Source organism: Diadema antillarum, unplaced genomic scaffold (assembly GCF_040938485.1).
Source record: "Diadema antillarum isolate AM-2024a unplaced genomic scaffold, OU_Dant_1.0 seq00000005_RagTag, whole genome shotgun sequence".
NCBI classification, from domain to species: Eukaryota; Metazoa; Echinodermata; class Echinoidea; order Diadematoida; family Diadematidae; genus Diadema; species Diadema antillarum.
This window is the reverse complement of record NW_027271127.1, coordinates 102,102-129,208: the sequence shown is the minus strand read 5'-3', so window position 1 is coordinate 129,208 and position 27,107 is coordinate 102,102. Positions and strand designations below refer to the sequence as shown.

Here is a 27,107-nt window from a genome sequence, read left to right as displayed (position 1 = left end):
CCGCTGATATTTGAGGAAAAAATAGGTGCAAAGAGGATCATGAATTCAGCTGCATCGTATACCTTTCAAGAGCGCATGTACGAAATGCGAAGAGATTATCATGAGAAAAATAAAGAACATATTTTCAACCCCTTTTGGCACATGCAACATAAAAGATTACAGCCAAGATAATTCATGAAATCATCGCAATCCCGCTGAAATTTGAGGAAAAAATAGATGCAAAAAGGATCACGAATTCCGCCCTGCCATGTACCTTTCAAGAGAGCATGCACAAAATGTGAAGAGATTATGGGGGGGGGGGATTCATGAAATCATCACAATCATGCACCACTGATATTTGAGGTAGAAATCGGCCCAACAAGGATTGTGAATTTGGCCACTTCGTATACCTTTCAAGAACGCATAATGTACAAAATGCGAAGAGATTATCTGAGAAAAATAAAGAACACATTTTCAACCCCTTCTGGCGAATGCATCACAACAGATTACAGCCAAAATAATTCATGAAATCATCACAATCCCGCTGATATTTGAGGTAGAAATCAGCCCAAAAAGGATCATGAATTCAGCCACGTCGTATACCTTTCAAGAACACATGAGATATACAAAATGCGAAGAGATTATCGGGAGAAAAATAAAGAAAGCATTTTCAACCCCTTCTGATGAGAGCATCACAAGAAGATTACAGCCAAAATCATTCATGAAGTCATTGCAATCCCACTGATATTTGAGGAAAAAAAGGCGCAAAGAGGATCATGAATTCAGTCATGTTGTCGAGTCGTGTGCATTTCAAGAATGCATATATGAGATACAAAATGCAAAGAGATTATCGAGAGAAAAATAAAGAATGCATTTTCGATCCCTTCTGGCGCATGCATCACAAAAGATTACATTCCAAATAATTCATGAAATCATCGCAATCCCACTGATATTTGAGGTAGAAATAGCCACAAAAAGGATCATGAACTCGGCAGTGTCGTATACCTTTCAAGAACGCATATGAAATGCGAAGAGACTATCAGGAGAAAAATGAAGAATGCATTTTCAACCCCTTCTGGCGCATGCATCATAAAAAATTACAGCCGAAACAATTAATGAAATCATCGCAATCCAGCTGAGCACTAAGAGCGAGAAATATGCAGCAAGTTAAAGGACAAGTTCACCTTCATAAACATAAGGATTGAGAGAATGTAGCAATATTAGTAGAGCACATCATTGAAAGTTTGAGGAAAATCAGACATTCCGTTCAAAAGTTATGAATTTTTGAAGTTTTTGTGCAGTACCCGCTGGATGAGAAGACTACTGCAGTGTATGAATAACTTAGATGTCACATGCGTACAACAATATGAGGAAAATATAAAGAGAATTTCACAAAATTCCATCTTTCGAAAAAAGTACACATTCCCCTGACTCGTAACCGATAAATGTTATGGGTAATATTATTCCCCCTACCTTTAGAAAGAGGCAAGTCAATTGCTCTTTTATTATGCAAAAAAAGTGAAAATATGTTGAATTTTCTTTTATATTTCTTTATACTGTTGTACGCATATGACTCACAAGCTGTAGTAGTCTCCTCATCCAGCGGTTCCAACACAAAAATTAAAAAAATTCATAACTTTTGCATCGATTGTCCAATTTTCCTCAAACTTTCACTGATGTGTTCTACTAATATTGTTGCATTTTCTCAATCCTTATGTTTATGAAGGTGAACTTGTCCTTTAAGTAACGCATATTACTCTACTTGCGCTAATGTTTAGAAAAAGTAACCAACTCATTTGATACAATCTGATCTTATTCATTATCATTTTACGCTTTAATTCACAAACAAAAATTCATTTCTTTTAGAATGGTTCTATACACGAGGAAGAGATAGAGCCTGTGTAAAAAGCATCACAAACTCGACCCTGCTGTGTACCTTCAAGAACGCATACAAGATATGCGAAGAGATTTTCAGAAGAAAATTAAAGACTGCATTTCAACCCCCTTTTTTTTTCTTCTTCCTTTTCGTATCAATTCGCAAATGATTGACTTTTTATTCTTTCTGAATCTTAATGAAATGATCCACAAGGCTTTCTTGTTGAATAAACAAGGCATGATAACAAAATATTTATCTGTAAAATGTGCATCTTTTTTTGGGGGGGGGGGGTTAACAGTAGTCGACAGTAAACATGAAAATAAGTTTGCAAGTCTTTTTAGTGATTTTTGTTGTTGCTGTTGTTGACCAGTAAACTTTCTGATTGGATCAGTAAAAAAATAGTACATCTAGGTATTTACTGATCTGACAGAGACAGGTCGGTCCGGTAGAAAAAATAAGTTTAGTGTGTAGCCCTGCATAAACAGTGGAGCCCGGTTCAACAGACAACATTCAACACCAAGCCCAGCACCAGCAACCGGAAATATGTCATGATTTTGAGGTCAACCTCCCAACACCGACTGATTCTAAGTTCGGTTTTATCGCTGGTGCTAGTAATAAGATAGCATTAGCACTAGCACTAGCACCGAACTTGAAATCACCCATTGTATCTTCTATACTTTTTCATTCAAAATTGAAGAGGACTCACAGAGCAAGCATTTGATTTAGTAATTTGAAGCGGACACAAAAGTTTATCTTAGTCTTACAAAACTCACCCTTTTGTACAAACGTCGTATGTACTACATTTTGTACCATGTATTTCCATGATACTCCACAGCAAATATGAATGAAATTTGCTGAAGAATGTAGTAAGTAGTGCACACACAAGAAATGTTTACATGAAACACATGTACATGCTGCTGTGTGCACATCCAAAGTATCCTCCACTACAGCAATAGCACTGAAGCAAAGGCAGTCTATCCAGTGAAGGAAATGTTCCTTGCCTTCATTTGCAAAAATATTACTCCTGGCAACTAGCCAAGATTGACAAGGTTCTGATGCCTCTGAAAACAGAATCAAAACAGAAGTGTTCACAACAGCATAACTTTCCTATGAACTTTGTATTGTGTTTGATACCAATATGTGCCAGTTCTCCTGGGAAATTGTAACACCTTCCTTGAGGCAATTAATGAAAGCTCTATTGATCAGCATGATAACCCACACACTGTTTACAAGCAAAATGGGCGACAATTAATATTCATATTCATACTTCACAAATGTGACTGATTCATCTGACTGATTGGTAATTGAATTTTTAATGTTAGTATTTTTCAATATTTATTGCTAATTTCCAGTATATTCACAATTTTTAACCAGGTAGTTGCATTAAATGTAACATGCCTACCTCACAAAAAGGGTTATTTTGTGGATCAAATGAATAAAGGTTTGTTCTTATCATGCATTTGCCAAAATTATGAGACTGTTGCATCCTTTTCTTGTCGCTGTTTTGTGTCTGCGTGTCGTAGCACGCATGTACAGTGGTTGTTGCTGTGGTTATCGGCAGGTTTGATAACTGTGCATGGTTTTAGTGTAATGCCCACATACTGGGCTTCATGTTGTGTGGTTTGCATGGGCCAATATCAGCCACCGCTTAAGCGGGAGCACCGCTTAAACAGGAGAAAAACTTGTCTCCCAACCCCTCCTGATTAAGCTTTGAGCACTGTAATAGAATTGCTACAAAATCATCCAAACCAATCCTTTATAAGTTAATGCTGATGCTACAATGTACTGCATGCTGCTCAAGTGTTCATCACGATTAACATTCTTGCAGTTACCATCTTCATCCATAATGATCAGTAGTTATGAAGAATTTTTGTCTTGAGCATTGGTGACTATCCATGCTGAGATCCTAGCATAAACTGTGCCCAACAATTTTGTCTAAAAAATAACCACACTGTGTACCATAACGATTGGCATGCACAAAATGTTACAAACGAAGATTTATGACTGACTCTGCCACTTAAATTACTTATGTACAGGTACATGTATCATCATGTATTACCATGTGTGCCAGTTAATGCCTTTTATTCAGATAGAAGGTCCCTCCTACTCATAAGGTCTGCTACTACAGTCTGAGTGTATTACTGTATGTACACAATCTGCATCAGCCACCTACATATATACATGCACATGAGTAATCACACTTGCAAACAGAGATGATGCAGTGCTCTATTGTGACATAACAATGAGGCCACTCCTGACAGCAAAGGCTAAACACTGAGCTGGATTTTGATTTCTGTGCAAAATTGGCAAACAATGTCAGAAAACTTACAGTGTTGGCATTCAGATAGTGTTCTTTACGGTGAGACATCAAATAAATATGTGCCCTGTGGATGCCACTCTATTCTAAGTCTAAAAACTTGTGAGATTTAGAATAAACTAGATTGTAACCACACCCCCTCTGCGCATGAATGAGTAGGTTGCTACGAAACTTACCCAGAGAGGGTTTTCGGTGTGTGTCTGTTAAAAACACTACCCCTTGCTCTCTCCTGCAGTTTTTATCGCCCAAAGCGAGGAATTTTTTTCTTCAACATTGTCCAGACATTGTCTGGATAAGGTCTGTTAAAACAGGGTTTTATTGAGCTAAATTTCAGTATTATTTGTATAGGTTCACCTCTATTGAAACCAAAATTACTCATACTGCAAATGAGAGAATTTCCCCTTCCAATTTGATGTTCAAGTTCTTTCTTTCAGTGGTTCTGTAATTGTCGTGCAACACTTCTATAGTGGTTTGGCATAAACAACATGTTCCTTTATGCAAATTACGCAGCACTGGCAAAGCTTTCCAAGAGTTAACAATACCATATCGCCACACCTGGATCAGTGTTGGCTAACTTGTAACTCCCAAACACCATTTATGTGTCTAACAAAGAAATACCATGCAGTTGACTCTGGAAAGCAAGAATATTGGACTCCAGTACTTTGTGCTGGTGGATACATGGCAAAAGCATTGGGTTGACAAAACAGGAAGGAGCACGGCAAGAGTTTAAGAGGCTCCTAAATAGGAGAGCCTCTTTATAGCATATTATGTAAAACCACTCCCTCTATTGGGACAGGGGGGAAAAAAAAAGTTGCTGGCAACATGTCGCAAGAGTATGCAAAGACCTAACTCTTTTCAAGGCACAGTCCAAACAGCTGGTATGGGAGGCAGAGTTTCATTGACAGGAAGTTGACAAGTCACAATGCTATCAATAGACAGAGATTAGCACAATGCTGCCAAAGAGACTGCCTGTTGCTCTTCATGACTAATTGTTTAAACTTATGTTCAATCCAATATACTGTAGATTTCCTTCTCCTCCCAATAGCAGAAATACCCAGTAGGAATGCCCTAGTGAAAAGGACAAATATCTTGCTGACTAACCAGACAATGCTGTCTAATAATCAATTAATTGATCATGCAATTATAGTCAATTTTTACTCACCAAAGCACTCTTGCCTACACCACCTGATCCAAGAACCACAAGCTTGTATTCTCGCATTTTGTGAAGTGTTGGTCAACAGCCACGTCCAAAGATAGATCTGTAGAGAAAAAAAAAAGGATATGACAATATTAAGGTATTTATATAATCATTCCATCAGAGTTTCACATGGGAAGTAAAACTAATACTGCAAAATAACTGAAATATTTACTCGTCTGAGATGGTTTGAAGATGGCACTACTTACTAGCAATATTTTTACTAGCAGCTGTAGGCAAATTTTATCTACAATGTCTCATTCCTTTAAAATGGGACAGCACTGTAAACATGAAATACAACAAATCAAATGATCATCTCCATTACTTTGTTAAGGATATAATTCCTTAGTTTTTATCTTCTAATACAATTCAGTAGGATCATTAAATCATTTTACAAATAAGAAAAGTATTATAACTGAGAATCTATGATTATACAATACCATGTTTGTGGGCCTTTGAAGCACAAAAAATACTGTGGAAAATTAAAGATAATATAAAGTTTTGGTACCTCAAAAGTTTCCCTGAGTTTCCTTGCCTTAGTTTGTGTTTCAGGTTAAAGTACCTTTCATATAACTAACACTGTGAGACTTACTCGCCCCAAAGTGCACTCATGTCTTAGTAATCATGCAATAATGGTTTCGTACCAGAGCAGAGCGGGCTCTGAAAAATTCAAACGAGCCGTTAGTTTGACTCGACACGGTACCGCGACAATCAGTATACACGTATTGTACGAAACCATTATTGCATGATTACTAAGACATGAGAGCACTTTGGGGCGAGTAAGTCTCACAGTGTTAGTTATATGAAAGGTACTTTAACCTGAAACACAAACTACATGTAAGACAAGGAAACTCAGGGAAACTTTTGAGGCACCAAAACTTTATATTATCTTGAATGCAAATGACAATGCACTTCACCCTCATGTTCCACAGTAAGGTCACAACAGGCTCCTAGAGCTACTGGTACTGTTATTCCTGGGCCCTGTTTTATGAAGAGTTATATGATTATATCATTGATTTCTGTGGTAAGTTTATGGCAGACTGTGTGGCAAGGAAATTTATAATCTGATCTCTTCAATAATATACTCTCCCATTGTCAATGCTTGCATGTTATGAATCAACAGTATTACCATTGCTGGTATTGATAGAGACAAAGAAAAAAAAAAAGAATTCCAGTTTACCTATGATTGCAGTTGATACATTTATGGAACATGAGACACACACAGGCACACATCATGGGTTTGTTACAAGATCACACACAATCATAACTACCTTCAGTATCTGCAACTATTAAAATACACGTCTACGTGTTTGTAAGTGGGCACCAGGCAACCACATTACCAATCACCGAGCATTGTTGGTGTCTTTCTTTGTTTATCAAGGCATAGTTTATACAAACGTACTACCAGTAGTCGATTTCCTAGAGGCAATCAACACAGGATTTCCCCGATTGGAACCAAGAAATTACGTTCATGTAAGCAAATTGTTGATTTGTAAATGTTCAATTGCCAGAAAATTCCATGAGTAGCAACAACAACAAAAAACTAGAGATTGTAATTTGTCATCACTGACAAATTAAGGTGATCCGATTTTTTTTTATCAATGATTCGAGTCCTGATCGCAATAGGCATGACCATACAAGTTTCATCTGTGTTTAGAGACATTGGCCGTGTGATGTTTGCATTCTCATTTAGAAAAGGGAGTCATATCTGCCATCTTTGGTACCAAATTCTGTATACACTGAATAACGAAGATACAGCAACGAATACATATGACCTTTGACCCACCTTTGCACTCCCAAGATTGCATCTGATGAAATAGTGGTTATTTTGTGAAATGATTCTCGCGACATCGTCTATACGTGTGAAAAATATGGGAAAGATAGGACAGGTATTCACTAAGATACAAGATGAAACATTTATGACCTTTGACCCTAATTTACATACCCAAGATGTTGTCCGATCTAGTAGTTGTTATTTTATGAAATAATGTACGAGACATGAACTAAACATGTGCAAAATATGGGGGTGATAGGGCGTGTTTTTCTTGAGTTATTGCAAAGAAAGTTGCAGAAAGAAAGAAATATCTCAATACATGGAAGATAAGCTTTAATTTCAACCAATTTTTTATCGTAATTCCGACATCGTATGAAAAAACGAAGGAAATAAAACGATAGCGCAAAGTCTCAGCTACAATATATTAAAATCTGGGAGAAATTCACCGAAGGGTAAGTGAGCTAGTGCTCGATAAAGACAATCATGTCAATTTTCACATTAAAGAAAATTCCCTCCCATAGAGATAACACGTCATAACGAAGATACAAAAAGAAGTACATATGACCTTTGACCTCAATTTGCACAGACAAGATGGCATCTGAGTAAAAAGTGATTATTTTGTGAAATGATCCTTGTAACATGGTCTTTGCGTGTGCAAAATATGGGAAAGATAGGACATGTATTCACTAAGATACAGGGTGAAACACCTATGACCTTTGACCCTAATTTACATACCCAAGATGGTGTCCGATCAAGTAGCTGTTATTTTATGAAATAATTCACGTGACATGAACTAAACATGTGCAAAATATAGAAGTGATAGAGGCCGTTTTTCTTGAGTTATTGCAAAGAAAGTTGCAGAAAGAAAGAAATATCTCAATACATCGAAGATAAGCCTGAATTTCAACCCAATTTTTTGACGTGATTTTGACATCGTATGAAAAAACAAAGGGCACATTCACGGTAGCGTAAAGTCTCAGCTACAACATATTAAAATCTGGGAGAAATTTACCGAAGCTTAAGTGAGCTAGTGCTCGATAAAGATAGTCATGTCAATTTTCATTTCCAGAAAAACTGCACTCCCATAGAGATAACACGTAAACTGGTCAAATTTGACAAGATTACTTTTAATCCATTTTTACGAGGTGATACCGTTATCCAATCAGAACACTGTAATTTTATGTTTGAAAGAACATTAAATAAGCTACATCATACTGAAATCTGGGTGAAAATTGACAAAGGACTAGTGAGATACGCTCGAATGAACTTGAAATTTGATGACGTCATTTTGAAAATTTACTTTTTTTACTTTATTAAGAAATTTGATATCTTTTAATCATTTTGTCAGCGTTGCCAACCCATGAAATGACATGTACAACTCATCAGTTTTCAAAATATGTATAGAAAATGGGGGGTCACCGTCCATCCTGACGAGTAAAATCGGATTTAAAATTGGCAGTTTTTTGGCATAGTTGTACTGTATATCGCCATTGACGCGCGCGCGGAATTTCAACTTTGACGGGCCCGTATGACGTCATATTGAGTCGGATTGACTTGAAACTTGGTAGAAATATTCCTTGACATTTCAGGCAGCCGATACGTGTGAAAAAACGGGAAATTTCTATTGCATATAAGCTGTGCGTGCGTATATGCGCGCGCGCGTACGCGTCCGTCCGATTTTTTCAATTTTTCAAAAAATGCTCCAAATGGTCTGAAACGTGTGCAAAAAAATTTGAGCTCGATTTGAGCATACAAATATTTCAACGCGCGCGTACGCGCACGTACCAAGAGAAAATGTGAATTTTGAGAATATGAGTAGAATGCGCATAACTTGAAATATATGTGACGTAAATTTCATTGAAAAACTTCATTCCATTAATGAGATATGACTGAAAATGTGTTTTCATATAATGACGTCATAGTGACGTCACGGTCGACTGATCACTTTGATTTTAGTTCGATTGCCGTCTTTGGGACACGATACATACATGGTATAAGTTTGAAATTGATAGGCAGAGTACTTTCTGAGCTAACCTCTGCACAACTTTTGGGGAGAAATAAAGAAAGAAGAAGAAGAAGAACTAGAGATTGTAATTTGTCATCACTGACAAATTAAGGTGATCCGATTTTTTTTATCAATGATTCGAGTCCTGATACTGCAAAGTCTCAGCTACAACATATCAAAATCTGAGAGAAATTCACCGAAGCATAAGTAAGATAGTGCTCGATAAAGAGAGTCATGTCAATTTTCACATCTAAAAAATTCCCTCCCATAGAGATAACACGTCATAGCGAACATAGAAAAAGAAGTACATATGACCTTTGACCCCACTTTGCACAGACAAGATGGCATCTGAGCAAAAAGTGGTTATTTTATGAAATGATCCCTGTAACATGGATTTTACGTGTGCAAAATATGGGAAAGATAGGTCATGTATTCACCAAGATACAGGATGAAACATTTATGACCTTTGACCCTAATTTACATACCCAAGATGGCGTCTGATCAAGTAGTTGTTATTTTATGAAATAATGTTCGTGACATGAACTAAACATGTGCAAAATATGGTGGTGATAGGGTATGTTTTTCTTGAGTTATTGCACATAAAGTTGCAAAAAGAAAGGAATATCTCAATACATCGAAGATAAACTTTAATTTCAACCAAGTTTTTTCACGTGATCCCGACAACGTATGAAAAAACAAAGGGCACACTTACGATAGCCCTACGTCTCAGCTACAACATATTAAAATCTTAGAGAAATTCACTAAAGCATAAGTGAGCTAGTGCTCGATAAAGATAGTCATGTCAATTTTCATTTCCATAAAAATTGCACTCCCATAGAGATTACACGTAAACTGGTCAAATTTGACAAGGTTACCTTCAATCCATTTTTTCGAGGTGATGTCGTCATCTAATGAAAATTGTGTATTTAATTTATGAAAGAGCATTTCATAAGCTACAACATATTGAAATTTGGGTGAAAATTGGCAAAGGATAAGTGAGATACGCTCGAGTAAACTTGAAATTTGATGACGTCATTTTGAAAATTTACTTTTTTTACTTTATTAAGAAATTTGATATCTTTTAATCATTTTTTCAGCATCGCCAACCCATGAAATGACATATACAACTCATCAGCTTTCAGAATATGTAAAGGAAATGGGGGGTCACCGTCCATCCTGACGAGTAAAATCGGATTTAAGATTTGCGGTTTTTTGGCATAGTTGCACTGTCTATCGCCATTGACGCGCGCGCGGAATTTCAACTTTGACGGGCCCGTATGACGTCATATTGAGTCGGATTGACTTGAAACTTGGTAGAAATATTCCTTCACATTTCAGACATCTGATCACAGTGAAAAAAATGGGAAATTTCGATTGCATATGAGCTGTGCGTGCGTATATGCGCGCGCGCGTACGCGTCCGTCCGATTTTTTCATTTTTTCAAAAAATGCTCTAAATGGTCTGAAACGTGTGCAAAAAAATTTTGGGCTTGATTGGAGCATACAAATATTTCAACGCGCGCGTACGCGCACGTTTTAAGAGAAAATATAAATTTTGACAATATGAATAGAATTCGCTTGACTTGAAATATATGTGACGTAAATTTCATTTAAAAATTCCATCCCATTAATGAGATATGATTGAGAATGTGTTTTCATATAATGACGTCATAGTGACGTCACGGTCAACTGATCACAATGATTTTACTTGATCTGTCGTCTTTGGGACACGATACATACATGGTATAAGTTTGAACTTGATAGGCATAGCACTTTCTGAGCTAACCTCTGCACAACTTTTGAGGAGAAATAAAGAAAGAAACAAAGAAAGAAGAATAAAGAATCAGTACAGATACAGAAGGTGATCCGAGAGGATACTCGGATCACCTAATTCTACGATAGCGCAAAGTCTCAGCTACAACATATTAAAATCTGGGAGAAATTCACCGAAGGGTATGTGAGCTAGTGCTCGATAAAGACAATCATGTCAATTTTCACATTTAAAAAAATTCCCTCCCATAGAGATAACACGTCATAACGAAGATACAAAAAGAAGTACATATGACCTTTAACCTCAATTTGCACAGACAAGATGGCATCTGAGTAAAAAGTGGTTATTTTGTGAAATGATCCTTGTAACATGGTCTTTGCGTTTGCAAAATATGGGAAAGATAGGACATGTATTCACTAAGATACAGGATGAAACACGTATGACCTTTGACCCTAATTTACATACCCAAGATGTTGTCCGATCAAGTAGTTGTTATTTTATGAAATAATGTACGTGACATGAACTAAACATGTGCAAAATATAGAAGTGATAGGGCGTGTTTTTCTTGAGTTATTGCAAAGAAAGTTGCAGAAAGAAAGAAATATCTCAATACATCGAAGATAAGCCTGAATTTCAACCAAAATTTTTGACGTGATCCCGACATCATATGAAAAAACGAAGGGCACACTTACGGTACCGTAAAGTCTCAGCTACAACATATCGAAATCTGGGAGAAATTTACTAAAGGGTAAGTGAGCTAGTGCTCGATAAAGATAGTCATGTCAATTTTCATTTCCAGAAAAACTGCACTCCCATAGAGATAACACGTAAACTGGTCAAATTTGACAAGGTTACTTTCAATCCATTTTTACGAGGTGATACCGTTATCCAATCAAAATTTTGTAATATTGTGTTTGAAAGAACATTAAATAAGCTACAACATACTGAAATCTGGATGAAAATTGACAAAGGACTAGTGAGATATGCTCGAATGAACTTGAAATTTGATGACGTCATTTTGAAAATTTACTTTTTTTACTTTATTAAGAAATTTGCTATCTTTTGATCATTTTGTCAGCATTGCCACCCCATGAAATGACATGTACAACTCATCAGGTTTTGAAATATGTAAAGAAAAATGGGGGTCACCGTCCATCCTGACGAGTAAAATCGAATTTAAAATTAGCAGTTTTTTGGCATAGTTGCACTGTATATCGCCATTGACGCGCGCGCGGAATTTCAACTTTGACGGGCCCGTATGACGTCATATTGAGTCGCATTGATTTGAAACTTGGTATAAATATTCCTTAACATTTCAGACATCCGATCAAAGTGAAAAAACTGGAAATTTCAATTGCACATGAGCTGTGCGTGCGTATATGCGCGCGCGCGTACGCGTCCGTCCGATTTTTTCAATTTTTCAAAAAATGCTCCAAATGGTCTGAAACGTGTGCAAAAAAAATTTGAGCTCGATTGGAGCATACAAATATTTCAACGCGCGCGTACGCGCACGTTTTAAGAGAAAATATGAATTTTGAGAACATGAGTAGAATGCGCATAATTTGAAATATATGTGACGTAAATTTCATTGAAAAATTTCATTCCATTAATGAGATATGATTGAGAATGTGTTTTCATATAATGACGTCATAGTGGCGTCACGGTCGACTGATCACAGTGATACATTAGATTTGTCGTCTTTGGGACATGATGCATACATGGTATAATTTTGAACTTGATAGGCAGCGGACTTTCTGAGCTAACCTCTGCACAACTTTTGCGGAGAAATAAAGAAACAAAGAAGAAGAAAGAATCCGTACAGATACAGAAGGTGATCCGAAGGATACTCGGATCACCTAACAACATTTACACTGTGTTGACTCAAGCGAAGTTGACTTCAGCAATGTCTACTGTATATCTTTCCTTTGGAGCAAGAACAAACAAGAAAAACGGTAAGTGAAATTCCTGCATTAATGAATCATTCAAGATTTATATAGGCCAACATTCATGTCACCGCAAGTCACCACACACGCTAATTTTACGAGAACATACACATTTGTACACATGAAGTAGTGACTGAGCAGTGTACAATTTTTTTCGGCCGTAGGCAAATTCAATTTCATAATTTATGGCCAAAGTAAGATCACATTTGAATCGTACAGAAGCTGAAACTGGACGCAACGTGTCCCAAGCATCATATAGTGGTGACAGTCATGCCCCATGGATTTTTCTCACACTATAAACACATCTGACACGCTTTTCCTCATAACTCAAAGAAAATCCTTTCTTGACCAGAAACCATTTTATAGACTTTGTACCAGACCATGTTCAATACACTGTAGGGAAGCACACAAAAGGTGGCACACCCGCAGAATTACTGTACATCTACCAAGACTGTATATCCAGATGTCTCTAAATTAAGTACGCACTAGATTGCACAATTTATAGCTTTATAGTGTTGCAAAATCTCACTCCTTGACGCTCTCTGACCTTACATTACAGAAAAATGGATGTGAATCCACACTTCATTTGTAATAGCTTGCTGTGCAACAACTGAGGTGATTGTGTGGTAAGCCGTGTGTGAAAAAAAAAAAAATTATGAAGACCATTTTACAATCTCAAAATATTAATAGCTATCAAAAATGTCAAAAGGATCCTAGACCCTGAGATTACCATCAGTATTGAATTCTCTGAGCTTTCTAGTACATGTACTACTGTCCTGAGAAGTATACAGTGTAGGCTACATTTCAACCTTTCGTGTTTGCCTTTTGTTCGAACTTGTGGATATATGCTGCATAATATTACACATTAGTTAATTCAGTGTTTGAGTCACATGAAAAACATGTGCAGCATCCCACCAAAAGCCTGAGAATTACAATATCATTAATGTACCAATCAGCATCTCACTACCCACCTCTTTACTCCTCTAGTGCTATTTATTCTTGTAAAGCAGGTCTATGCATTCAAGTTTTGTAAATGCCACAAAGATTCTTGCAAACCAATACTGGGCTACACGTGTCATCAATTACTTCTGATTCACTTTTAATTTCTGAATTCTGCTCTCTTTTGAAAGGTGGAGCTCGGTCTAAGAAAGGCCAAACTTTTCAAGCAAAGACAATATACAGTGTAGGTAAATACAGGTAGTCATGGCCAGCGTAGCACTAGCATACAGTATGCACATGTCCATTATTTTTTACGCACGGCTTACCACAAAATCACCTCAGTTGTTGCACAGCAAGCTATTACAAGTGAAGTATGGATTCACATGCAATCCTTTTTTCTGTAATGTAATTTGGTTTCACCACTCCAGCAGTGGTTTTTCCATAACAGAGATGTGCCTGAACTTACTATTGCTGGCAGTGATTCTGTAAGCAGGGAAAAGTCATAAAATTTGATCAGTTTTCATAGTCTCTAGGCTAAAGTTCTTTGTCGGAACACATAAGGAGAAAAACTTTTCTGAATGTTGGATTTTGCCCTTCGCATCCTTTGCAAATCATTTGCGTGCTCCGTGAAATTAGCCCTTTACTGGTTGAGTCGCTGCCATACGCGAGCTAGTGTGAGAGCTTTTTTTTCATTCCCCCCCCCCCCCAAACCCCAGTTGCGCCACCCGCACATATAGCTTGCACCAGGGCCCCGTTTCATAAAAAGTTGATATGATAGCACTTCTTGCTGGGATGGCAATTGTCATGGTAACAGCAAGAATCCAGCTTCCTGATTGGCTGTTGCTATTGGAAGTGCCATTCCAGCAAGAATTGCTATCCTAACATCTGTTATGAAATGGGGCCCAGCAGATCACCTCTACTCTGGTCCAGCTCAACTGGAATCAAGGACAAAGGGGAAATTTGGGTTAATTTGGATTCGACCCTTGGGAGTGCTTTATTACAAAAGTGGTAATTTTTTTTGTTTATTTATGAAAGAATGAAAGAATCCTTTACTTTCATGTTTGACTGATGTATGGGGAAAAGAGGTCTTGATAGAATTAGAGATTGCAATGAAGTTCTCTCCATACACATTAGAACCTTGTGTAAGCTGAGACAACACTGCCTGCACAATTACTTGCCTGCTGTCTGCACAGTAAACATCCGAGTCTGCTATGGTGCACTGGATGCACTATCTATAAGTCCAGCAAAGACTAGTGGCAGTGCAAGTGGCCAGTGGCAGTGCAAGTGGCCAGTGGCAGTGCAAGTGGCCAGTGGCAGTGCACTGCAGCAGTGGGAAGGATAAGGGTTGCATTGCACTTCCACTAGTAGTAGTAGTAGTACTACTACTACTAGTAGAGTGTCTGATCGCACACTGCCAACCTTCAGACAAAACATGCCCCTATCTTATAACACGCAAGTCCCACAGAACATAATGGAGCCACGAGCCTATGCTGTTTTGACCCAGCATTTTTGTGCCAAATTCGCCTTTATTGCCAAATCCCCAGACCATGCCATTAACGAATCCTGACAAATTTGGTACCATATGAAAGAGGAAGTTTTTCTCCACATCTTATCAGAACGGCGGTACATGAATCCGACGATAAATTGATGTAAACATCGATAGAAGCACATCTATCCCCATACAGCGTCTGCTTCGGTACTTATATCACCGTGAGACATGCTAGTAGTTGAGGATATGCTGAATCCGATGGTGCGGTTAGTTTTTCGCTAGCTCCATGTCTTGGTGTGGGGATATCGCCTTGAAGATACCCCTTGCAATAATTTTTTGGTCACAGCGAACGTTTTAGGCGTGGCTTCATATGCAAGAATCCAAAGTAACTTCACGCGAAGGCACTCATGCATATATATGTAAATTCAAAACGCATTGCCGTCTACATGGCCTCTGCGGTGTGCGGATCACGTGTGCATGCAGCGCAAACAATGCAGCGAGCTATCTGTGTGTGTGTGTGTGTGTGTCTGTGTGTCCGATCAGTGAGCAGCTGCAGAATACTGAGCTGTCGCTTGCGATAGCTCTACAACACATATCACACGTACAGTATGTAGCACTCTGTAATTTGGATACAGCCACGCTCACAAATCATGTACGTCGTGGTTTGAAAACGGAGAACATCTAGCTCTAGACTCCACTAAAGTTCTATCTACTAGTATTAGTTTACATGTGGATTGGTAATGATCTTATCGTTGTTTATTTATATTTCGAAAGTGCACTCGCGATGCTCGAGTCACTGGCACTGAGAAGTCGATTGTGAATGTCCGCTTGCCAAGTAAGAAGTAGGCGTACTGTGTGGTTGTGGTACTTCTGCAAATTTGTATTACGAATACCCGATCGACAAAAAGGGCGTGCAGAAAATTTCGGAAGACTCTTACTTGGTCATTTATGCACGTACGAATAGTGGTAATGTGGCATTATGCACTTGTCAATGTAATGACTCACCCCACTACCCCCGGACATGGGTGCGTCATTTCCTCGTTTGGTCCGTCAAATTTGTGACCCAGGTGTTCGTCATTTTACCAGCTTTGTCCGTCAAATTTTTGACCGAGGGGTGCATCAAAATCCCATCATTGTCGGTCAAAATTTTGACCGAGGGGTGCGTCATGGTACGTCACTTGGCTATGGAAAATAATATACAAATGATGCACAGGATAGAGTGTGTTAGTGAAGGTGCGGCGCTTGAGAGTATTGACAATGGTGCGACATGCACGAGGCGCAGCCGAGTGCATGTTTGCAACCGTTGTCAATACTCGAGAGTGAGCCGCACCTTCACTAACGCCACGAAATAATCCTGTGCATCATTTGTTTTATAAAATGGGTCGAAAACTAACAGAATTATTCACGTACCTTTGTGGGTCAATACCAGTCAGCTACATGTTGCACTCGCTCAAAAGTCAAGATGTCCGAAGATGTTCGTCCCAAACATTTACGCACGTCGCACTCGGAAATCCCGCACATAAGTACTGTACGTGACGTACGTATAAGAGTATACGTACGCCACGTACTGTTATGCACAAGAAAGGCCGCCGGCTGTTGTGGCAGCCCGCGGCCTGAACTAGAAGTTGTTTACAGGATTGACAGCGCGTATAGTAGCGCGTGACGCACTTGTAACAACTGATTGAGTGCGCACTGCTAGTGTAAACATTGTGACGTACGTCAGGCCAGGGAGGTGGAAGAGAGACTCTTCTTAGTGCATACCTGAAGAAAATAATGCACGCACACGTGACTCATTTCAGCGCTTCCAATTGGCTACATTCTTGAACCCATTTTATAACACGCATTATTTTGAACCGAGGGGTGCGTCATGGTACGTTACTTGGCTATGGAAAACTGCACGCATTTTTGCACGCTACCGGTCCCGGATACACGTACCGCGAGTGAAATTACAGTGAGCGCTTTCCCGCGGCAAGTGAAAATCAAAGTTGGGAAGCGTTTTGGAATAAGAGGAAAAAATGCTTGCCAGAATCTGGCAAGCAAAGTATTTAAAAGCCATCCTTTCTCCTTACATTTTCCCTCCAACAAACCCATGAAATCATGCATACTCAATCTCAAACCAGGGACTGCTCAGCGATGTAACAACTTAGTTCAATCTTTCCTGTCGAAACGGCAGCAGAAGAACTGCCTGCCGCATGCCATTTTCTGCTTGCGGGATAGCCCGACCAGCTGGCCAGACGCGCGCGCGACGCTGTTAGCTGTGCGAATCTCTACGTACCGCGACTAGGCTATAGTTACGCAGTACTCGAGCGGGAATATGAATGCCGTGGCGTGGTGTGTACCTACCTGCGCTGCAGTAGTATGCATCCACCGCACTAGCAATGGCCGCGCACACACAGCGCATTCTGCACGCATGTGATTGTCATGTATGGATTGCATGCACAGAATACATACTACTGTACGGAATATCGTAGCAGCAGCGTGATGTACGGTGAATGATAATACGGTGCTTACATGGTAAGGGAAACTTGCCGAAACCTTTACAAATTATGTGTACGAACCAAAAGAAAATGAAATTGCTTGAATAAAACGTATGCAAAAATCGTTTCAGTATTTACGGGGGTGCGTCAAATGTACCGAGGATGTCCGTCAAAAAAGTGACCGAGGTGTGCGTCACTTTCAACGTGTTGTCTGTCAAAAAAGTGACTGTGGTGTTCGTCACTTGCAGCGTTATGTCCGTCAAAAAAGTGACTGTGGTGTCCGTCAAAAACCCTGTGTGGTCAGTCAAAAAATGACCATGACGCATCCATGTCCGGGGGTAGTGGGGTGCGTCATTACATTGACAAGTGCATTAATTCCAAGCCTGTAGAGGTTGTACTACTGTAAAAGAGGATATTTTCGTGCGACCAATTTTTCGCACTCGGCGGGGTTAGAAGAGTTTAGCGTGTTCTTAATCGCGGAATCAAAACGTCAACTACTGGAACATATGACAAGCAAAAATATTTGCGTGCTTTTATTTTCGGGTAGTTTCTGGTTGCGCAAAATGTGCGAAAATTTCACCACCACGAAAATTTCCACTTTTACAGTAGTACTACTAGTAGCTTGCATATTTCACGCGAGCTACTTGCACCTGCTCTCAACAATCGACTGCATTTTCTTTGAACCATGCTTGCCACACCGGCTGCCCTGGCTGACAATCGCGATGCTCTCTCCTCTCCTCCCATTTTACCGGCGGGGGCTACGCCTGCGATATGCGAGGTTACGTAGGGCGCTCAAACTACTGCAAATCGAATGTCTAGTAGCGAGCACGTACGTACGCACGCAGCGCACACGGGTATGACAACACAATTAGGGGGAGTGGCTTCTGCGCTAGTTACGCATTTTAGCTAACCGCTGTGCGCTCATTAACTGGTTGCTGGAGATCCGCACGCTCATGCAGCTTTTCAGCACTAATTCCGAACATGATTTGGACTGTGTTTTGCTTGTTCTCGGCGAGAAAACGTTGTAATATTGGCGTGATTTCAAAGCTTAATTTTTTGAGATAGGAACATCATTTCGTCAATGAAATTTGAAATATGTCTCCTACTGACCAAAAATGCTGACAGAATTCTCTTTCATATGAAATTGTTCATAATCGGCTTTTGAAAGAATTTGGAAAGTAAGAAAAATACTCCAGACACCCTACTAGTACTACTAGGTTCTAACAAATTTATGGGGTCTACAGTTAACTGTTTAGTTAGTCTGTCTAGCTAGACCGAGACACAGAAAAGTTCGCCTGTTTGGATGAGTTTTACAACACTTTTTTTGAATACTTTGACGGTGATCCTTATTCCTTGAAGGCAGACGTCACGTAGTTTCCGCGGAACATATCCCCGACGATACAGACTGATTTTTCGGTCTAGCAAGATCAACAGCTACCAACAAGCTCCACTTCGACTGCTTGCCCATCATTCATCAATGCAATGAGAAAGATCGAAGATCGGATCTGACAGGAGGACGCTATAGGCAATAGAATAGGCATAGCACAGGTCTAGTACAGTAAGGAGCGGCCAAAAATCGGCATACATTGCATTGTAGGGCCTACGACGTTACATCTAGTATTACAACTTACATTACGAGGACAATAGGAGACGTCCTACATTGCAATCAACAGTGACAAAATACCCACACCATGGTGTCAATTCAAATCATGCAGAAGCGTATAGGTAAACTGGGGAAATTCATCTTTTTTCATACTTACTCGTCACCGAAAACGACGTTCCGAAGTGAAAGACTCGGCCAATTATTCAGGTGATCTCCACTCCAACCTGTGATACTCGGCGCGGCACCAACATACAGCTACTTCTGTGTTGTCGCACGCGCACGTCCTACTTGTACGTTGGGTACCGGGTGTACATGGTCCATCTGCGTAGCGCGTACGCGTGCGTGTGCGTACACCCAACCGGCATATCCGTAGATCCCATACACACGCTGCATGTACCAGTACGGATTTTGGACAACACACCATCCCATTTGGGACAACATACTCTTCCGCCGCCCGCGACGCCCACACAAGCGCAAACGTACATCAAGCCCCGTGAAGGTCTGGGCGAGGTCTGGTACATTGGTGGCCGGTGAAACAGGGATGACGTCATCACTCAGTCAAATTGTCGGCGATTTAAATTTGATAGATAATTAAAAAGAAAGAAACTACTAACTTTGATAGCATGTAGAGTCCCTTTGACGGGACTCTAATAATCATTAGAATATCTGGACAGTATTCGTCCATGTGCATTACATAAAATGTTGGACCTTCAGTTTTGCCACTGCAAGTGGAAAAGTTCTTCATCTGGGGGGCGTTTCATCAACGAGTTCGTCTGAGGTTTTCACCGACAAATTTGCAATCAGCCAATCAGACGCAAGGATTTCAGTAGCTTTTCAAATTTGTCGGTGAAAACCTCCGACGAACTTGTTGATGAAATGCCCCCCTGAATGTCACACAACCATGACAGTACGTGACCTCAAGTTCATCATGGCACTGCTCTTTGATTATCATTACCAGCGTGCGGTAACAAGAGAGAAAGTGGACCGAAAACGAGTTCTGGAATATTCAATTACATGCATATTAGATTTTAAAGAATCGGTGATATTGATCGCAACCACTGTCATTTTTATCATCGGGCAATTCTCCGATTGACTCAATATACTCGGGACAGTCATGAATTGCGGTATATATAGGTTGCCTACCTATACTTTGGTCGACGATTTCCAATAGCAGATTATACCCTCGGCCCCTTGAATGTCATCATTGCTTTTTAACAAAGAATATTCAGAGAATATGAAATCCTAGATTATGCGAATAACATGAAGTATGATTGGAATTCTATTCATAATGAAGTATTACAAGTCGATAAGGTTTTGCATGTCCCAGGGGGTTCAAGCAGGGAGGTGTTGGAAAAGGAGAGACCTGCAACTCTTCGTAATTCATGCAAACACATGTTTTGGTTCAAAGCGTTACAATGGGATGTCTAGCATTCCATGTACTATACGCTTTGAAGTCATGCTCTGCACCGCTCTAGTTGCAAGGCGAAGTTCGGAGAAGAAGAACGCATTTCACCTTTTGTTGAATTACAAGCTTTCGTATTTCCCCGTGAAATTTTAAATGAAATACTCGAATTGATTAAGAGTAGTTTAGGAAAGAATTCAATATTATAAACATGTATTTCTAGTTTCTTCGTAATGCGCAAATTGAAATGAAATGAAAATTAGGCCATCTTAAAAACCTAATATTTTTTCTATATAAAATGCGCACATTTCCGCATGTTAGTTTTCCATCCTTTAATCTGGGATATTTTGATCTTTCAAATAAAGTACTCCCCTAAAGCGTGCACTAGCGTGCTTTTAAACTATTTGCTGTTAAAATTGTCAGTTTTACACTGCATTTCGATTCGCTGCTCCAATTCATGGTACACAAATTCATTGTTGCCATCACATTGAAATAGAGAGAGCGAAATGCAGTAGGGGCAAGTATTTCTAGATGTGAGAGCGCTAGTCCCGATTATTGATGCTCTCTTTTGTCAAAGCACCTGTTTACATAAGCGCATAACTTCTCGGCGGTGCCGCGCATGACTTCAAAGGAGAGCAGGAGTTGTCTCTCCTTTTGTAACACCTCCCTGGTTCAAGATATATTGTCAGTATTTATAAGCCGATATCCTTTGATCCCATAGAGTCCGATGCCATCGCTCAAAAATTTAGTACGGGTGTACGGCCTATGTAGGCCTATACCAGAGTGGATCTGCCCCACAGATAGGAAGACAATGGATTCATATCATTGCATAACCATCGATCCAATACAATGACCACAGCCACTCTCAAAGAAAATAATATAATACTAATGTTTTGTGATGGTATTACTTTTCGCTATCCTTCATGAGCAATAGGGTCTATACAATGGTAAAGAAAGTGGATGTGGGAGTAGAAATTGCGCATTAAAAAAAAAAAAAAAATCTTAATAGGGCGGGCGTCCGGGCACTAAATGACACATTGATCTGTAAATAACTATTTTTGAAGATTGTACCATTTCGAGTTTTATTCGTCGGAATTGCGCGGAAAAGTGATAAGATCGTGATGTTATCGACTTTCCAGGACGACAGCATTGATTTTCAAACACTTTATATTATTATTGTGGGTTTTGCAGGTATAACGCTTTAAGTTTAACGTTATCATTTTATTGTATTGTTAAAAATGTACATTTGCATTATGTCAAGCATTATATATAAAATATTTTTCAACATTCGAATGATTAATATGGGTAATTCTAATTTGATACATGCAGATATGGGGATGAAAAAAATAGCATGATTGAATTGTACACAATTTGGTAAGAGAGAGGGAGGAGGGAGAGAGAGGGAGGAACTGGAGGTGAGACTTATTAGGTTTTCCCGGCCAATTTCGCACTTTTGTCATGCAGTCCATTTGATAAAAGGTTCATTCAATTTGGCGAAAATCCTCCTCACTGCACATTCTGTCATTCAAAATTGCAAGTTGGTCGTTCAATTTAGCATTTCGATCAATGAAATTTGCACTTGTGCCTTTCGAATTCGTAAAACGGGCATTCAAATTGGCACGTGCTCTTCAGTCATTCAAATTCGCCAGCACTGGCCGAAAGGGGTATTTCAGTCATTCAATTTCGCGTATGGGCAGTCAAATTCTAAACATGTTCATTCAAATTAACGTCATGTTATTTCTATTTTGAAAAGGTGATAACATTAAACGCGTATTTCTATGTGACTTTTTGTTTCATCCACGCACTGTTAAGCAGCAAAAGTATCATATTTTTGACCCTATAAACTCGAATTTGTTGTGCTGTAACGCCCCTTTTCTTTCACGCATGTCATTTTTATTTTTAGGCCTACATGTACCAATACTACAGATTAACTTCATCTTCTTTACAGTCATGACAGCACAAGTTAGATACAGACGTATTTCTCAAGAAGACAGAAAAAGAACTATAGGAACATTGATGATCATAACCTTGACTTTCTAGAACTGGCCGACACACTCGGAATAAAGCACTCAACGGCCAGATAAGTTGTGGTACAATAATCATGATGTACTATCTTCGGATTGGAAGACTCACTAAGCACATTGAAGAAAAAAAAACTGTTGCCAAAATCTCTAAAATGAGTACGAAAATATGAAATGTAATGACGCTTGCAAAACAATAACTATGTTGAAGAGAAAAAAAAAATTAAGAAAGAACCAAAGCATAAATATGCGTGCTAAATTGACTGCAAAAGATGTTAAATTGGATGCCCAAAAATGAATTTGAATGAACGAGTGCAGCATGTCCGTGATCACGAGACTATATCATTCTAAATTGAATGAACGAATAACGAAATGGTGCTTGTTTTACGAATTTCAATTGAAAAAGTGTTAACTAGAATGAGGCTAAAGGTAATTTGAATGCTCCAAAATGAATTTGAATGAAGAGATCATAAAATTGAACTACCGAACATGGTGATTGTCATCTATGCTAAATTTTGCTAAATTGAATGCAGCAATATTAGGAATTGGACTGACAAAAGTGCGAAATTGGCCGGGAAATCCTATATTATCCTTGTTAGTTCGTGTAAAATAATTATGTATGTACCATGTGCAGTTCTTCTCGGTAGGCCTATTCCCCTCCCAGTATTCAAAATTCTCATATTTACCGAGCAATTTACTCACTAAAAAAAAAATCGAGTGAAAATATTCACTCTTAAAGGAGTGAATACAAAAAGAGAGCGAATTTAGAGTGAAATTGGAGTGAATTTTGAGTGAAAATGTTCATTTTCACTCGTTTTAGAGTGACCTCATGGTATAATAGGACTACGACACAGATCCTGCGTATTAAGAGATATTTCTATATCTATAGGCATCATGTCCAATTTAGTATTTTTGGGAGCGAAACCGGAACTTGAAAGGGCCCTTTATCCACTTATGTAATCCACATTGTAATAGAATTCTATATGCATAATTTCGGAATTCTAATTATGTTAACCTTCTTCCAAGTCTCAACTTGGGTTTGCCCGTTCAAAATATTACTATTATTATCATTATCATTGTTTTATTATTATTATTGTTATTACTATTGTTATTATTATTATTATTTATGATTATTATTATTATAACTATTATCATCATCATCATCATTATCATTATAAAATGACCCGACTTGGTAAGTGAAATTCAACGGAAGGAATAAGTCAGAGAGAACTTTCATCTTCAGTTAGTGTCATACCAAACCACTTGAAACACAAGGTTCATAATTTTATCTTTAACCAACATCGGTTATCCAAAAACGTGTAGCAAGTTATTAGGAAATAATACGGTGGAAGCTATATTAGCGAAGTTATTACCACGCATCATATCCGGGTCTATTATACGTGTCATGATTGTATATTGGCCATGCGAATCAATGTTGCCTCCTTGGATAATGGCCGCTGTACGTCGTTTATAACGAGACAAAAACTAATGGCTATAAAAGATGGCATTAATACATTTTATTTTATTTTTTTTTTTTTGGGGGGGGGGTCATCATGCAATCGGTTCAGACAAGCCTATTGCCGTCAGGTGTCTGCAAAATTAAAGACATGATCGTAATGTATAATTAGGTATACTATCGTCATAATTATCATTTCATATCTCACTATGTTATCATGCAGGTGATACGCTTTCCCCAAGAACACTGAAATTGAGTTTCCAGTTTCATCGGGCTGTATAATAGCCGCGTCGATATTAATCGAATGAATCTAACGAATTAAGCTGAGAACGTGACTAGAGGCAGGTTATTGTTTGCCACTGGCTAATTCTAATTCTTTATGAATTCAACATTCACGTATTAGCCCAGTTTCCAGTTTTTATTGTCATTGATTGTATACTCTCTAAAAAAATCGAGTGAAAATATTCACTCTTAAAGGAGTGAATACAAAAAAAGAGTGAATTTAGAGTGAAATTGGAGTGAATTTCAAGTGAAAATGTTCTAATATATTCACTCATTTTGGAGTGACCTCAGGGATCACTCGAAGATTTTGGAGTGATCCCTGATGTCACGCTAAAACGAGTGAAAATGAACATTTTCACTCAAAATTCACTCCAATTTCACTCTAAATTCACTCTTTTTTGTATTCACTCCATTAAGAGTGAAAATTTTCACTCGATTTTTTTTAGAGAGAGCCCTGTTGATCGAGAGCAAAATGTCATACAATATTATAGAGGCACCAGATAAGAATACGGCTATATTCCTAAAAGCTATATGAGTTGTATAAAGACTGAAGCATCGATACCAGATGCTGCTGAAACTTCTTTTAGCCAGCGGACCAAAGTGCATGTGGTTGTATCCTACATACAGTGGATATGAAAATCCTGGTTTCGCCTTTTTCACTGCATGGATAACTGCCGTTTGAGACTATAACGTACTCGTTAACGACAATAAATAATACACAGGCCACTATACTTGCCGAGTGAATAGCGTTCAGTGTATAAGAATTCCTTATAGGGGATGCTGTTTGAGGGGGTTCTGGAAGTGAATGAAAGGTGACAGTATTTTCCGAGAAATTACAATCGGACAGGTCTAAAAACTGCTCTAAGAGACTGCTCAGTCGTGATAACAATCAAAGACATGCACTGCTAAGCTTCTGACTTAAACGAATTAAGGCCATATTATTCTTGATTTCCCCAAGGGAAGAAAAGATGTATATAGTTCAAAACTTGCGTATGGAATGTCCTATGTATGGTTCAGTATATTTTGATGTAATAGGCGGATGTCAATTCACCCTTGAAGAGGAAATCCACCCCAAAAAATAAATGAACTTCAAAAGAAAGAGAAAATATTCCCTACAGAAAGATACAAGTGACAAAATCGGATGGGAAATAAGGAAGATATGACATTTTTGAATTTCACATTTTTTCGGAAAAACATTCTTGACCAGTCCTTATGAATATTCAAATGAGCAAGTTGACGATTTCATTCTCTCACAATTTCTTATTCATTTCATAATACAGAAATAACGACAAAAATCTCATATTTCAGCTGTATAAAAACTTGCCTTAAAAAACAACAACAACCTAATATAAAAAAGAACAGACTCTGATATATCTTGATATGAGAACATTGCATGCTTTTGCTTTAGCTGAAAATAAAATTTCTTCAGAATTTCGATACGGCAATTATATTTAATAACATACATGAAAAATTGTGAGGGTATGACATCATCAATTCGCTCATTTGAATATTCATAAGGACTGGTCAAGACATGTTTTCCGCCAAAAAAGAAATTTCAAAATGTCATGTCTTCCTTATTTCTTGCCCGATTTTTGTAATTTTTGTATTGTTCTGTAAGGAATGTATTTCTCTTTCTTTTAAGGTTTATTCGTTTTTAGGGTGGATTTCCTCTTTAAGGCATATCATGCACAGAAAGGATGTTTTCGCACAAGTAAGTGTGGAACAAAATAGTTTATCTTTGAATGAGATTAAGCGACAGAAGATTCATGAACTAGAAAATTTAAGACGGTGCATAATGGATTAACCGATTGTTTTGCAGCAAACAAGCCAGTGTTACCACGCTGATTCATATTGTTTACTGGTCAGATCTCTCTGACCTCGAGAGGTCTACCTGGAGTTCGGCATAGCGCTCACAAAAAAAAACAAAAAAAAACGGGTAAATATTTCCCCATAGAGACGTGTGTTAAAATTCAAAATTCAACAAATTCTGTAAAATAGCTTGGAAAAATATGAGGTGTTTCATCTTCAGTAACTTAAAAAAGTGAGATATATCCTTTCATCCATCAAATTTCCAAGGGGGGTTCTTCAGCTTAACCTCTGTCCAAGGGTTCGCAAAGCCAGACTACGAGTTCTCTTTCTGTACATGCACCCAATCAAATACTAAGTATAGTCCCTTCAAATTCCATTACAAAAGCTTTCACCTTCCAACCGAAATGCAGTTTGTAGAGAAATTCATACTTAATATCTGCAGCTATTCAGTGTTTTTTTTTTTTTTTGCCAAACTGCATTTCTGATTTTTAATTATTTTTTTCTCCATTTATTTTTGTTATGCGGTCAGGGACATTCTATTACATTTACAGGTGTGAGCCCTGGAGTTTCCTCCGAAATACCTTCTGAGCGCCATCTTTCGACGAAATGACACAGGCGACGAGGAGGAGCTTGAAATTAGTCGATGCTTGTTGGGGATCGAGTTTTGGTGGTACGTATTTAAAGAATACGAAGTACGCAATAGTGGCACTAACCAGAAATAGATAGAGATCTTGAAGTGTGAACGCGGTAAGGTTATGTTTGTGTGTGTG

At 38.5% G+C, this 27,107-nt stretch overlaps 1 protein-coding gene across 1 annotated transcript in view; it reads right to left on the bottom strand.

Moving 5' to 3' along the window:
- The window catches only part of LOC139724933 (ras-related protein Rap-1b), a 43,121-nt gene extending 23,489 nt beyond the window's left edge, over window positions 1-19,632 (bottom strand). The window contains exons 1-2 of the mRNA XM_071636053.1: window positions 19,525-19,632; window positions 5,335-5,431 (exon numbers count right to left, since the gene is read on the bottom strand). Of these exons, the coding sequence (XP_071492154.1) occupies window positions 5,335-5,391 (57 nt within the window). The 5' untranslated portion in view covers window positions 5,392-5,431; window positions 19,525-19,632. The remainder of the gene's footprint in view (window positions 1-5,334; window positions 5,432-19,524) is intronic.
- Window positions 19,633-27,107: the final 7,475 nt, after the last annotated feature.